This window comes from Anser cygnoides, chromosome 1 (assembly GCF_040182565.1).
Source record: "Anser cygnoides isolate HZ-2024a breed goose chromosome 1, Taihu_goose_T2T_genome, whole genome shotgun sequence".
Lineage (NCBI taxonomy): Eukaryota > Metazoa > Chordata > Aves > Anseriformes > Anatidae > Anser > Anser cygnoides.
In genome coordinates this window covers 187253067-187269141 of record NC_089873.1, presented here as the reverse complement: position 1 = coordinate 187269141, position 16075 = coordinate 187253067, and the positions used below count along the sequence as shown (strand labels likewise).

Here is a 16075-nt window from a genome sequence, read left to right as displayed (position 1 = left end):
CAGATTGAATTTCCATTCAAAGTCAAAGAAAAATAAATGTAAGAGAGAGGACAGACAGGAAATTCACAAAATATGGTGCCTTGGGTTCAAATCTCTGGCTTGACTTGGCCAGAAGCCAATGACTTAATCATCAGTGTATTGTCTGGGATGCGTCTTTCTCTTTCTTTAAGTCATTTTCTACAAACTAAAAATTCATATTGTCTGTGTTTTATCCCAGTGCAGAATGTGGAAATACTCTGTAATGTCAAAGCATCTGTAGAATTGGAGAATATTTCTTTCCCAGCTGAACATCATTCCTTGTCATGAGCTCAGGAGACTCATGATGCCTAAGGCTTGATCTCCTGAATGTGCTGAAATCTTTAGGCAAACTGCCAAGTTTCTCAAGTTTTCACCGAGATCAAGGGAAGTTGAGGCATCTCTTTGGAAGGTGCATCTTGTTAATATTTGCATTGCTCTTCCAAAAACTCAGATTACAGGAATTGTTGTCTCTGAATGGAAAATAATAGTATTCTTTTCTGAAATAAAAAAAAGGCCACATGTTCTAGAACAAACAAAATGCAAATTTCTCAATCAGAATTTCATATTTATAGTGACATTTTTAAACTTTTGAAATTATTATCCTTTGTGCATTATTCACTGAATAATTGTCTGAAAAAAAATTGTTGATATATAATTATTGAGAAAAGTTTCAGCTTCAATATTTTATGCAATTATTTCCATATTTTTTGATTAAAGTTCAAGTAGAATCAAAAACGGGCTTGTTAGCCTTCAGAATAAATCTGGCATATTGTAGTGAAGTTGTTTTACTTTCTTGTTTTTGTGTAATTGCTCTGTGATTTATGCACCATAAAGACCCTTTAATCATGGTTTTTCTTTTATTTCTGTCTACATACCCTTCAGTAGGATTGCAGTGGAGTAATTGAGGAAAAATGTGGCTCAATAACTGCTCTGTAGTTAATATTTTGTTGATGTTAGAATATAGTTTCCCTTCCCATGAATAAGTTGGCTCCAGAATGCTAGCAAGAATTTTTAAAGTTATGTTTATTTGTATCATAAACAGATATGATGCTGGGTAGCCAGCATCTACACAGGGAGCTGCTACACTGAGTAAAATGTTATCATATGTTATGACCAATTTTTCAGATTAACTTGAAAAAAATTAACTTAAAAATATTTTATCTAAAACAAATCTTTCTAGTAGTTTTGGTTAAATTCTTTAGTTTTATTTTGATAACATTTTTATCCAAATTAATTACATTGTTATAAAGAAATGCAATTCAAGATGGAAATAATCTGAAAGTTAACGAGTTTTAATGAAGTACATGGACTTTAAGTGAATTTCTATTTTTATGGAGAAATCCTGTGATTAACAAAGATGGAAGGAAAAAACAATATTTGTGATCTTCTAATACAGAGGAATACAAGAGGAATACAAGAGAAATCTTCTAATACAGAGGAATAAAAGTAGGCAAACTGGTATCTTCTCAAGACTGTTAGAGAGCAGCTGTTTTGAGTAAGTCTCCAGTTTGTATCTGCTGGCATTCCCTATTTTAGCCTGTCTAAAGCTTTTATTCAACAAAGCATTCAAGACTATACTTAAAGTTACAAAGTATTTATATCCTTAAAATCAGTCACATGTTGAAGTGTTTGGTCTTGTTTGGTGATCAAATTTATCTATCTTCCATATATTCAATTTCATTGTTCCTAAACATGTTGCATTGATTATAGTTTTTGGCCTTGTCATATGATACAATTGGGTAGACAGTACTATCCCTTTTATTTAACTTATTTCTTCAGCTCTACATAGGTAAAGTAATATCTTCAGTTTTACAACACTGTTATCAGACCACTTTTTAGGGTTTTAACGACTCGGGTGTAATTTACTGATGCAATTTTATTGAGGGTAATGTCACAGCCTAGAGAACAAGTGTGAGGTGCTTGTGGTTTTGGAAGCATACAGGGATCAAATAATTGATAAAAGATACAGTTACATTATCATACTTCACCATTAAACAAGTGCTAGCACCTGAGTCTGAATTTTGTTGGGCCATTAATGTTTTAGATAAACAATAGCTTCGGTTATTAAAGCTGAGAAATACAAATGATGAAGTTTTTTGCTGAAGGAAAACATGTAATTTGGCTGATGTGGTAGCTATCTTCAACATCACCTCATCACTGTCACTAAAGCATAAAACCCATTTCAGAGCTTTGATTGAATGCAAATATAGATGAGTGTCTTACCAGAAGCCTGTGATTTTCCCAAGCCTTTTATTTTTTCTGTATAGGAGCAACATAACACAAAACATCATGCAGATGCTATATTTTTGATAAGATTCTTTGTATGAAGTTGTACTGTAGATAAGTTTAAAGTGATTGTGAAAGGGGGTGGGTCATGCTCCACATATAGAACAAGCCTTCCCTCAAAATTTCATAAAATACTTAGTAAACATATTTAAGGCATATAAAACTTGGAAAATTGGATTATCCCCTTGTATGTCAGAGGGTCTTCTGCAGTTTCCATTTTGAGTAAGTACTTCACAATTCTCAAGAAGCAAAGGAAGCACACACATTTGTGCATCTTCATATTTCTGATGGCATATCGAAACAGAGGAATGGTTTGATCAAAGTTGGGTGGATTTAGCAAAACACAAAACAGTGGGTCTGCCTGTGTTAACTGAAACAAGCAGGATGTGCAACCAATTTATTGTGCATTATTTTTTCTAGTCTCTTCTGACATAGTTTCAAGTTTTTCCAATACCTTAGATAAAAAACAAATGAGGAGCCTTTTTAGTATATTTTGATTTTATGTAGAATTCAATTAAATCAGGCTTTCAAATGCAAAGTCCAGCATTTGACAGTTCATAGATTTTTTTGAGTCTCTTGGAGATTGTGGGTGAAGTCTAAAGGCATCTACTAAGTTGTACTGATGCGTACATTTGTTTTGTTATGAGAGGAACAAAAAGTCTATGACAGAAATACTTTGTAAATTTAATTATCTCTTTAGTATTTTTATTTTCTGTATTTATTAATATTTGTGCAGGATTAGTCATAGCTTACTGGGAACAATACAACTTTGAGACTTCCACTATAAAACTAATTGTAATTCTATAAAAAGCAATAATATGTATGTCTGCATTCAGATATTTCTTAACATAAATTGTTCACAAGAAGCATAACAGAAACAATGTTAAAAAAAAAAAAGGAAAAAAGTACTGTCTCCTGTGTACTAGTAAAGTTTATGTACTGCTGACATCTTAAAATCTACTGTAAAATAAGGATAGGTGGCAAGACCTTACGCACTGCAGTTTGGGATAAATATAAAGAAGAAGAAAAAGAAGAAGAAGACGAAAGTGTAGGTACACTCACATGGTCATTTTTGTATGCCCAATTTGTAAGAGTAAGCATAGCAGTCACTGACAACCTAGATATTGACAATTCAGACATATGATTGTGATAACTAGTCATTCCAATAACTTTTATCCAGAAGTAGGATATAGTGCATGTATGCATATATATATTTATAAGTAGGTGGTCCACATTTTTGTAATCAATGCCTGATTTGACACCTCGTATATGACTTTTTTTTTTTTTTAAAGAAAATACTCAGCATTCAGAGTCTTGAAATAGTACGCTTAGTATATCTAGTGGGCAACTGAAAACTGGTATCCCCAGCATTGGGTGAAAGCATTAGGTGTCCCCAGTTACACTTGGTAAGATATATACATACCATATATATATATATATATATAATGTAGATAGATAAAATTAATGAATAGGCTAAACTTCAGAAATCTTTTTTTTAACAAGTATAAATATTTTTCTATTTTGATCCATTTATAAGGTGTATGTTTCTGTAAAAAAGGTATCTGAGGAGATGAATTTTTCCTCTTTCCAAATATTTTCCTTGTCTCTTTTCAACAAATATAATTTTCTTGAGAAATGAGTTGTGAGCAATTAAGCTATTTCTGCTTGTTGCAGATTTCTTTCTTTAGTGCATTAGTGACTGAATCCAGTTTCCTGTATTTTACTAACAAGGGACAGCATATATAACGGATAATTTGGTGCATGGTATTTGGTTATAACACTGTAGTCAAATTATATCTGGAAGAGCTGAAGTTTTCTGCTTTTCTATTCCTTGGCACTGTAGTTAGATTCTTTCTCCCTTGTACTGTCATGTAATTTTTAGAAAGTTTGTGGAAATTAAATATCTTAAACTTGTATTCCCTTTCCAAATTTCAATGAAATGCAATTCTGGAGAAATTGTCAGTTATTCTGGAGAGATAGACAGATGGACATGTGAGCAGATAACTGAATAAAACTGGTTTCTTTCAGAAATCAGGCTATAGATAGAAATCTTGTAAATTACTGGGATATAGGAGTGGATCATGGGTAGCTGACCGTGGAGAAGGAGCACAAATTGTGGAGTAAATATCTTCAACCCATGTACTGGAAATATATGGCACTTTAATATCTATCACTCACCTTAATGAACTTATCTAAACATGTCCTTTTGAAACAGGGAAATGGTACTCCTCTTTTATTCCTGCTGGACAACACAGGCACCAGGAGGTCTGCAGTTCCTTTTATTTCCAGTCTTTTAACCAGATTCAGAACAAAATAAAACAAAAAATATATTCTTCTGAATTATTACAATGCTGTAGTACTGGTAAAATAAAATAGAGATCTTAATTTTAGTAATTTCTCAAATAACGGGTAATAGTATCTTCTTGACTTCATTAAATGAGATAAAAAAAACCTCTGAGAGAATCTGAAATTAATCACACTAATAATGTTGCCCTACGTCTTAACATTTAATGAGGCTCTTAAAATAATCATTCTCTAAATATATTTCCTAGGAGAATCTCTCTGGCCACTCCCCGACAGCTTTATAAATCATCCAACATGACTCAGCGCTGGCAGAGACGAGAGATATCTAACTTTGAATATTTGATGTTCCTCAATACTATAGCAGGTAAGGCTTCTGACTCTTTAATCCTTCATAATATGTTTATGTTTGTCAAAGTCTTAAGCACCGTGACTTGATAGAATACATTTATCCCTCTGGAATTCAGCTGCAGCTTTATGATAGATTCTGAAACACACACATTAAATTTTTTCAGAAAATGCACAACCTATCACTGAGACTTTAGATTCATGTATTGTTGTGGAGGCTGTTCCTTGCTCTCCTTCTGCTATTTCCTCCGCTGACAGCTTTGTCTGAAGCTTTATTAGAGTCAACAAACCATTGCCAGAGAGTGTCTGGAAATAATAATGGGAAAATGTAATTTCGCTACTTCATCATTCTCAGCAACAGCAACTAGACAGCAGAATAACAACAGTATTCTGCCTAGTACAGATGTCACCTGGATTGTGGTATGATTAGATTACAGCATCTTTTCTCATTTAGTTCTTTGAACTGAAATATAATATCAGATTACATATTTAAAATGAGAAATAACTGCCACAGACATCCATTCATTATTGGCAAAAGAAGAGTTTTTCTGGCAATTGTCATTAATTAAACATTTACAATGGATTTTCCTTTTCACCTTTCCCTTTTCTATGTATTAACTTCTCTGGTAATTTTAAATGTAAAAAGCAGCAATTTTCTACACTGTATACTAAGATTTCTAGGATGTTGTCTACTATCATGATTCCTGCCTCTAGCATGTATACTGCTTGTGAACCTGCCTACAGAGAGGCTTCGTCATATATTTCACTCCAGTGAGCTTTGATTTGAAACCCAAATTAAATTCCACCAGACACCACTTTGTACTCCGGTGTTACAACTCATATCTTTACTTCGCCCTGACTTTTGTGCTTGAGGTTATCTTCAGGCCAGATATAAGACAAATGCAAGTGCAAAACCCAGACGTAGCACCCAAATGACCATTACTCTGACCAGTGTGAGTCACTGCACTCTTCCCAGTAGGGCAGTGGCAGAATTCAGTAGCTGTCAAACATGCTTTCTTTGAACCTTTACACTTTCGCCTCTGTGCTTATGTGGTAGTCATCTTCCCTGCATCCAGTCTCACAGATATTAATAAATGTGTCATTAGATTATCTCAGCGGGATACTGAAGTGCTGCCACTGAATGGGTAGAAATCTGAGGGCATGTTTACCTTGGGCAGTGGAGCACAAAGGAAGAGTCCAGTCCCTGAAGCTACCAGAGACCTGGGCTGGAGAGTCTGTATGGTACAGTAGCATGCAGGCACACCAGCTTGGCTTCCGAGCATTATAGCTACAGTCACGCAGATCTCTGCCTAAGGAAGGAGTCCTGCTGAGCGTTTATTACCTCTGGCACAGGGCCACAAGAATGCTGCTATCCTGCTTCTGGACACTGGCCTGCATCCAGCTGCTCCATGTCTCTCACGCATCCGCTGCCCTTCTGGTTATGAGGAAATTCAGGCAGAGCCTCACAGGCTTCCCTGCCTAAATTTGGAGGGCTTACTGAAGAGCTGAGTAGTTAGTCTAAGTCCTCTCAGCCCTTGTCCCATACATTATTGACAAAATGTCCTTCACTTGTAATTTCCTTTTTATGTATTCATTTCTTCTGTAAGCAGTGTCTAAACTCTGTAATGAGAGGAGACAAGAGCTGAGCCAATTTTTGATAAATTACTTTTCATTTTTAATCAGTTTAAAAACTTGAAGGTCATTTATTTTTAGGTACATCACCAATACATCCAAACCTGGAAGGCATCCTTATGTCTGAATTCAATTAGGAATTGCAGTGATACTTGCACCAAAGTATCGATCCCATCAGAAGTCTCAAGAAAAAATATTTTTTTTGACCTGTTGCTTGATACAGTGCTGCTAGACAGGCTTTATAGCCAAACACCTAGATGCTATCGTAGGCAAGTTTCTCTTAATGTCATCTAGTGTTCACTTAGATTCACCTGCTTTACAAAAGGATAGCCTTCCATTTGCATTCCAGGTTCCCAATGTTTGGAGGATTACCAACTCATTTTCCTCTTTTTGTCTTTGAATTTGTATTGTATTTGGAAAAACTTACAGCAGCTTGATCAGTATCTTAGTAGCGTCTCACAGTGTCTCTCTACTTTCTGGCAGTTTTTTTGGTATCATTCTCTTGTTGTAAATCTCTTTTGTTCATGTAATCTCATTGATGTTGTTTGTATAAACTCACTTGCTCATTTCAACAACATTACCTACCATCTCTATCAAGTCTTTCAGCAAGACATGATCAAACTCAAATTTAAATTTTGGTGAAGACCATATTTTCTGAAAGAGGTAAAAGAGCCTCTAGAACAAAGGTGTCCCAAATCTTTAACCCCATTTTTAATTGACTGACTTATTTTGTAAAGTTGTTCTTTTTGATGACACTTTGAGCTCACATGGATTAACTTTGTGCTTTCTATAAGAGAATCAATATGCTCATTTAAAAATTTTTAGAAGTGGCCAAAATTTGTTAAATAGCAATCAATAGTATCAGCTATGACTAATATGCTAATATCAGCTATGACTAGTGTATGTTAGAGTGGTCTTCAATGCAAAGAGCTTGAAAGAAAGCATGATTGCAATGCTATATTATGTGCTTTTTTTATCTTTTTCATTTTGTTCAAGGTTTGAGACTATGAACATAGAAAAATAGATATCAGTTGCTAGCATCATAACATCTGTTGCATAGAATCTCCTGACGTTTTGTTTGAAAGTCAGAATAAAATTTGCCCTTGGTAGCTTGCCCTCCTGCCAGCTACACACACACAGACAAAAACTTTCTGAAAACAACATAAGAGAATTAATTCTGTCTGCAATTCTACACATCTCAATAAACCTCTTATTCCAGTTTGAAACACACCGTACGATTTTTGAAGTTTTTGATGAAAGCAAAAAGGAAAAAAATATTTTTTGAAAAGTCATCCTATTTTAGTTATCCTTGTATTAGAAACATTGGAACTGATAACTGTCCAGATACATCTGTGTTACACAGAAGCAAATTTCTATGTATGAAGTAGACACCACCTTTGGCAACCAGAAGAAAATACAATATTTTGTATTTCATACACAAACATGAGATATTGAGTATGACATCCTTTGCCAAGTAAAGACATGATGTATTATTTCTTTCTTGTTTTGTAAATCCAATTTCCAAATACACTTTTAATTATACTCATTTGTAATGAGATCCCATAATAAAGATTTCTTCAAAAGATACAACTTCTTTACCAGTAATTGTTTGTGTAGACAGTGGTGGCCTAGTTTTGGACTATAACTCTTTGTTTAAACAAAATATTCATGTTTAACGATATCATTGATTTTAGCTATTGAGAAATTTGTGCACCAATTTTTTTTAATCATGTTGTCATTTAGGTTTCTTTTGGTATATTCAGCATATCTGAGCCATAACCTAGTCACTTAAGGAAAGTGGATGTTTGCCACTTGAGAAATGTGGATTATTTGCTGCTAAGTGACAAATAGGTCCCTTTATCATTTTTCTTCTCTTCCAAATAAGCAAAGGCTCACTAACAAAGGCATTTAGCTTTTTGCTAATTCTTTGTATTCTATGTAATTCTTTGTATCTTCCTTTCTTCTTACAATGGTGCTTCATTAGCCTCTAACTGTTTTTAAAGCAATAAAAGTCACTCATGTGACTGTTATAGGTTGGGGCAGATGATCTTAGAGGACTTTTCCATCCTAAATGATTCTATGATTCTATGTTTTTGAAACTATTGTCTTCTTTCAACCTGTTTCACTGGCCCTTTAGCCAACTATTTTCTCATCTCCCTATTCTGTTTCTACAGTCTTCACCTCTTTACTGACTTGGACATATTTCATCACGTTTACAACTCTGTTTTTTTCCCTCCCCTCAAAAAAAGTAAACACTGCACTCTGCTATTTATCCATCAGTCTCAGTGTTATGCTCTCTGTGCCCCTGGTTTTTGTCCTGGCTGTGTAGACATAAGCCTTCCTGGCCACCTTCCCCCTCCTCCTACCTATTCCCTTCCCAGGGATTCTTTAGTTTTGAAGGGTTGGGAGCAGCTATGATTATACTAATTGCCCTTTCTTCAGGTACATAGAAAAAGGCCATATTGCATGTGAACAACGTGTATCAGCTGAATGCTTTGGGTGATATAAAGCCCCAGTAATTCTTATTATTCTCACTTTCAAAATTATTGAAAAGTACTTAAAAGTAATCCCACTGTAGCAAAAGAAATCAATAAGAGCGAAGACAAGTAGTTTTGTAATATTTGCAGTGCCCACTATTTGTTAGAAGTCTAGGTTTGAAATCTATTTCCCAGTATGTAACTGACTTCTGCTATTTTTTTTTCTTTTCAAATTGTAGTATATTTAATATGTGTTTGCATTTGTATATTGATATTTTAGTTCTTTTAAATCCTTCCTGCCACAGCTCTTAATAGAACTGGAGAATAATTATATCCATAATTTTTGTAAGTCATTTCTTCTAGTGGAAAGGGATTATTTTTAAAGGTTTGTGGAAAAACAAAATGACATCTCGAGTCAGGTAATAAATTCAGATGAACTTCTTCCCCCTCCCTCTTTTTTATTTTTGCCTGTTTAGCATTTTCCACTTTTTTACTCTGTGATGTACAAGCCCTTGCTGGTTAATTATGTATATATTTAGCTACTGCATGTGTTGGGCTTATTATTGTCATCTAATTAGATGTAACTCGAACTACTTGCTTCTAGAAAAATCATTAAAAATTCTTTCCTAATGACCTAGAGATGACAAAATGTCTGTAAAGTGTGAAGAAGCAGACAAGCACAGGAACATTGCTCTTAAAGAGTGTTAATCCAGATGCTGCAATCATCTAATTAAACAATATTTTGCTGTCATTAACATTTTCACCAAGGAATTGCAGTTATAATTTCTTTGTCAGCTGTCTCTAGCTCACTTTACCTTCAAAACTAAAGTGCCATATAAAAACATTAAATTGGATGGTTTAATTAAAAAGTTTTTTTTTTTTTTAATGAAGAACATATCCAGTATTTCTGAGATCTCATTTACTATGCCTCAGTTTTATTGTTCAAGTAGATTAGTGTCAGAGGCTTGCAATATTTAATATTCAGCCTTTAATATTAATCTCTGTAAGCCTACTTGGGAAAAAAATCTGAAGCTTCTGAAAAGGTATAGTGACTGCCGATAGCAGTACAGGTTTGTGTTTTATATTTATTTAGCTAAAGAAAGAAACAAATGATTCTTTCTGGAAGCACCAGACGATTGAAGAGATGGCTAAATATATTCGTCTGCTGACTTTTTACTCTGAAAATAACCATTATAAAGTCAGAACTGATGAAGAAAACATTCCTAATAAAGTTAAACCACTAATATTTATGCATGTTTAGAATTAGGGATTTGTAATCCCATTACAGCCCTAGATCACTGTCTTCCACTCAGATAAGCATAGATGTGTGGTCCTATTTCATCATGGGTGTTTGCTCTCCTTTTACAATTTAAACTAGGGTTCATCTTTCTGAGTCATTTTTATTTGCTGATATTAAAAAGAAAAATGTTGAATTAAGAAAAATAAATGATGAACTTTTTTACTAAACAACTTAATGGTTATTATTAATAGTTAATCTCTTCATAAGAAAATATGCTGTATAAATATTGAAGTAGGAGAGAAGTAAATATTTTTTTTATTTAGGCATAAGACTATGGTTATATTTACCAAATACATAATCACAAGGGCTCCATAGTATGTAGCTTATCCTGTCTAAACTGTGAGATCATCTGCTTCAAATTATTTCTCATTGTGGAGTTAAAAATCAACAAAAGTTTTACTGATAACACAGAGCTAATTCCACATGATAATTTTTTCAATTGTCCATAATATAAGTAACCTATCAAAAGCACACAGCAAAGAACTCAAGTACAACAGCTAGGTTTGGGATTGCTTTTTTCTTGTGCTGTTTACGTATTTGTGATTTTCACATGTGGAATTGGAACAAAAAGTCAAAATCTCATTGATAGAATACTGAAATTGAAAAGAAATTAATGGAACAAATATTGAAATGAAATAAAATCTCAATATGTAAAGTCTCAGTTTTGAAATTAAAAGTAATTTTGGATGAACCTAAATTTCCTTTTGAGAATTTTGAAGAAGGATGTTCTTACCTTTACAAATGTTTTGCAGTGTTTTCTAAATTTATTTTTTAGTTACTGTTTCCATAAGAGATTTTGATTCTGAAGAATCATAACTTTTGCTTACATTTTGTATTAAACTATGCTCACCTCAGTCATTCTTTTCCTGAATCTTAAAGTTATTTTAGTCTGCTGTCTACATAAACAGCAAATGTATAACAATAATACAAATGTACAAGGTAAATGTGTCACTGAGATATATTAGAAAGAAATTTGTGCAGTATTTAAAATTATTTTCTGACTTCTAAAATATTATGTGAATTAGTTCTTTCTTCATTTTGGATAACATTTTAGAAGAGGAGAAGAATATATTAATCTCATTTATAGAACAGGAACAGAAGAATTCAGGAGAAATCAAAAGGAAAATTTCTGTCTGAAATTTCACTACTATCTTTTTGGTATATTTTCTGTCGTGGAGATTTTTACAAACTCTTCTGTTAACTTAATTGAGGATTGTTATGGTGAGAAAACCATTTATTATATAAAGGAATACTTGTATTAAAGTCACATTATAAAAAAACATTAAATTCGACAATCTGAAGAAAATTTAGAAATAATATGTAATTAATCCCTTACTAAAGCAGCTAACAATATTCTGATCTGAGAGACATGAAAATGTGACAGACTTACCTTCCTTAAAGATTTAGGAGTCCCCCAAAATTTAAACAAAATCATTGATATTCTGCCAGAGAGTACTTTTCCTTTTCCTCTCTCATGCTGATAAATTTTGCTTTATTTCTTATCTAATTGTCTGATAACTACTCATTGAGTCCAAGAATGGTTTTGCATTCATTCACTGTTAAGATTGAAGAATTGCCTTTATTCCTATCCATGTTTATTTGTACGGTGTACACAGTGCTGTTATATATATATATATTTAACAAAGTTGTAGTGTTCCAAATGTTAAAAAAAGAAACAAACAAACAAAAAAACATAATAATAACAATGTGCACCTTTCCCTTTTTCAGTGAAACTATGTATAAAATAGAAACACACTTCTTGTTCATCAACTTCCATTGAAAAATAAGGTGCTTGTAGAGCAGTGAAAGTTTCATATTTCATTAAAGCAGAGCTGATTTTTGTGGAGAATTGCAAATGCTGCTCAGAACAAGGAAGCCTGTGTTTTTCTGTGCCAGGTTTTGTACCCCAGGAATCTGTCCAGAATCTGGAAGGAAGCAGTTAGCAAGACAGGGCTGTAAATCTGCTGCAGGACTGGGAATTGTTAACCTGGGTTATTTCAGTCTGCTAATTATATTATATAAACACACACACATATATTTATTACGTGATTTTGTTTTTTAAGACTCATGTTGCATATTGTGTGGTTGCCAGTAAATCAATATGGTGGATGCTTCTGTACTGAGCAACTTTGTTCGTCTTATCACTGAAATGTTAGACACTACTAAATACCAGTTGACACCGAAGTAACAGCCTTTCCAAAACACACTTTTCCTGGTGATGAACTCATAATTTTCAGTTCACTTCAGTCTCAAATTGTTCTTTTGAAACAGTATCTAAAGATGGCTTTTGCATATTTGAGCTGCTGCTGGGATCATAGCAATGTTTCTTTCATTACATTTGTAGAGAGTAGCCTGGGGTAGTTAGCTCCATCTTTTATGAGTGGTAAAATGTTTTTTAATTTTCAAAGTGGCTAGGAAATACTGTTACAGTAAGCATGTCTTCTTCCACCTCTAATTCTGAGATCTCACCCTTTCTTCAGTGGAGAAGTGTTGTGGGGAATAATGGATTAATATGCTTCAGGTCAGACATTTTCAAATCTCAAATAGAGACCCTTGCTGTTGGACTGTCATTTACAGCTAATCACATTGCATATAGCTGATAGAAAAATAATACTCCAATAGTTTTAGATTTCAGCTTTTGTGCTAGAAAACAGCTCCATGGAAATAAGAAGGAAAGTGCTTAATGGCATAAGGTGTTTTATATCGATTTTGAAATATACTGTGCTGATATTACGCTGATTTCTGTGTCGACTTCTGTTTCAAAATAAGTGCATCTAAACAACTGCTAATCTCTGGAATATTTATACCTGATTCTGTCTAGTGGGATGAATTAGGAGCATGTGATACAATGAATGTAACTGCTAGATTGTTTTTCAGCTGGAGAAATTGACACTATTTCCTAATTCTTAAAACATTTTCTTTCTCAATAGGACGAACGTACAATGATTTGAACCAATACCCTGTATTTCCATGGGTGTTAACAAACTATGAATCTGAAGAGTTAGACCTGACCCTTCCAGGCAACTTCAGGGATCTTTCAAAGGTATTGTTCAATACTGTTACAGACACATAGCCAGCCTTTTTAGCAAGAAATTTTGCTTTATAACTTACAGTCTGATTAATAAGTAAGTCTTTATCTTAAAGTCAGAAAAGTATGAATTAGACTTCTCTTTTAGAATAATTTTATAATGAATCTGTACATTATGTATTTATATGACACTAACAGATCCAGTTCCAGACTTGCAACTGTTCAGTGCCTTTTGACTTCCATTTCGTGATGAGACCACTTGATCTTACTGTCTCCCTTACTTCATGAAAACTGATCTTTAGAAATTAAAAATTCAGACTAATTTTTCACTTCTTTTGCAAGGCCTAGACTGTAGTAGCAGCACCTGTTGGTTTAACAATTGTTAAGTAAAGAAGTCTTTTTTTATTTTAGAATATGGAGTACCTGGTTCCTATTATTATTTGTGGTCCTCCAATCAAACTTGAGCAGTTAGTTTTTTATAATAATAATACATTTCCTGTAATTTGTTTCTCTAATATCACCAGACTGTAGTCTACCCAGATCTGCTACGTAAATTGTGCCAATAAATTGGCACATATATAATATATAAATATAAAATATATATATAAATTATATATTATGTATGTGCCAATTTTTATATAAATATAATATATATATATTTATTTATATATTGTATATGTGCCAATTTATATATATATATATATATATATATATATATATAAAAAAATAATTGGCAGAGAGAGCCCACCCTTGGCATCTCAGTGTCTTGTATCCCTGTTGGAATGGCTGTACTTGCAGAAGCTCTACATGCAGTACCTATAGACAACTGTAACTGTTCCTGGAAGCCTGCTTTTGTGAGACTTCTAAAACAATTTGAATAGTACTTGATTGAATAATAGCAGATAGACACCTAAGTTTCCCCTCCCTTTTTTCTTAGGTAAATAAAGATTTTTTTTAAAGAAACAGAAATCAAAGGCCTCAAATGTAGAAAAATCGGTTGAGACACTACTTATGTTGTGCAAAACTACTGACCTTTCACAATATTATGTTTGCTTCACAAATGTGTTTTTTACTTATATAACATCACTGTAACCTGTACCAGAAACAATAAAAGAAAATCCACAAATGTGAGTTAAATAAAGATCAGTAATAAACTTGAACTGGCTTGTTCACTAGTGAATATAAAAATATGTGTTTTAAATTGTTTATGGTAATAAAGCTTTCGTTAAGACCCTTTTCAAAATCTCTCAAATCCACTTCTTTCTAGTATGAATAGCAGTATGTGTGGTGAAGTGCAACAAGATTAGACTGTGTCTCATGAGTCTTTCATTAGCTACTTAGTTTTGGTCGAATCCAAATTTTTATGGCAGCCTATTTAAGTATATAATTGCAACAGGAAGTAGTGTGATAGCTGAGTAGATAGGTTTTCCTCACGAGTCAGTAAAGACTCATTATGGAATTAGTGCATGTACGGTTTATTAAGTATCACCGCAATCCTAGTAGTGCTCTCCTTTGAAAGGAAATGTAAAATCAAGCCCTTGGTTATTTGTTTCTTCAAGAATCCATGCAATGTGCACAGCAGTATTTTGCCCGAGGACCTTTTCTTACCCAATTTGATAAATATATCCACTTATTAGAAAACTACCAGTGGTTTCCTCTGGAAAAGCTGGGTTTTGGCTACTCTGAAAAAAACTACAGAGAAGTAGTCAAACAGAATAGTTTCTCCTTTCAGGCAAGATCTGGGCTGCATTTATTCCATGTATGTGTGAGAAAGCACATGTGCAATCTGTAAAGTGTTTTGGGATCCTTCAGGATAAAAGGGGTGTAATTGTCAAAATTTTCAAGTGTTTATTACAATAAAATCTGATAACAGCTCCTTAGGTTTCATTTCACAATGGTTTTAAAAGGAAATTTAGATTAATGATTTTCTGTAAAATGCAGTGGCCAGTTAGTATGAAATGCCATACTTCTGTGCACTTCGGCTGTTATGTGTTACTTGCATCCTGTTTCAGTTCATGCATTATTAGTAGATAATAATCTTCAAAATCAGAACTTACCTGAAATATTTCCTTGGCAATTCTGTTTTCATTTTCATTCTTGTCCAGAATCTGTAATTAAGCCCCTTCTTTCCTTGTTTGGGAGGTGAATTCTGAGTAGCCTAGTGCTTAAAAACTGGTGGTTTATTATTCACATTATTGAAGCTAGGTGTGCCACCAGGCTTCAGTCAGACCTCTGGGTCAGGTGCACACAGTATCTTTTCCATGAGGAGCTACTTCCTTCTGTCATAGTTTACCCTGGAATGCATTTCTGCAGATCTGATGGCAACTCAGAACCTCAAGCTAAGCTGCTGATAGATAAAATCTCTTTTGTCAGTTCCTGACTTTCTGTCTTCCTGTAAGTGTGCCCTTCTTGGGTTTCAAAAACCCTCTGTCCTTAATATTTAGCAATTAATATGCCTCGAACAACCTTTTGAAGACATTTAGAATTCTAGCACTACTAGGGTTGTAAAAGTCCACAGAAGCAGTGAAATTGAAATTAAAAGTGATGCCACCTATCATATGTTGTTTTGTTGGTTTAAAACATCTTTTATAGTTAAATATAGGTACTAAATCTATCTTCTTTTGAAATCATCCATCTGTGTATTATCACCCAAAGTTCCCACAAAGCTTCAGTGTCATTTATGAT

At 33.6% G+C, this 16075-nt stretch overlaps 1 protein-coding gene across 11 annotated transcripts in view; it reads left to right on the top strand.

The window, feature by feature from the left end:
- Window positions 1-16075, top strand: part of NBEA (neurobeachin) — a 521005-nt gene that overhangs the window by 420261 nt on the left and 84669 nt on the right. For all 11 annotated transcript variants that reach the window (XM_048081219.2, XM_066989702.1, XM_048081215.2 and 8 more), the window contains 2 exons: window positions 4857-4972; window positions 13293-13405. In XM_048081219.2, the coding sequence (XP_047937176.2) occupies window positions 4857-4972; window positions 13293-13405 (229 nt within the window). The remainder of the gene's footprint in view (window positions 1-4856; window positions 4973-13292; window positions 13406-16075) is intronic.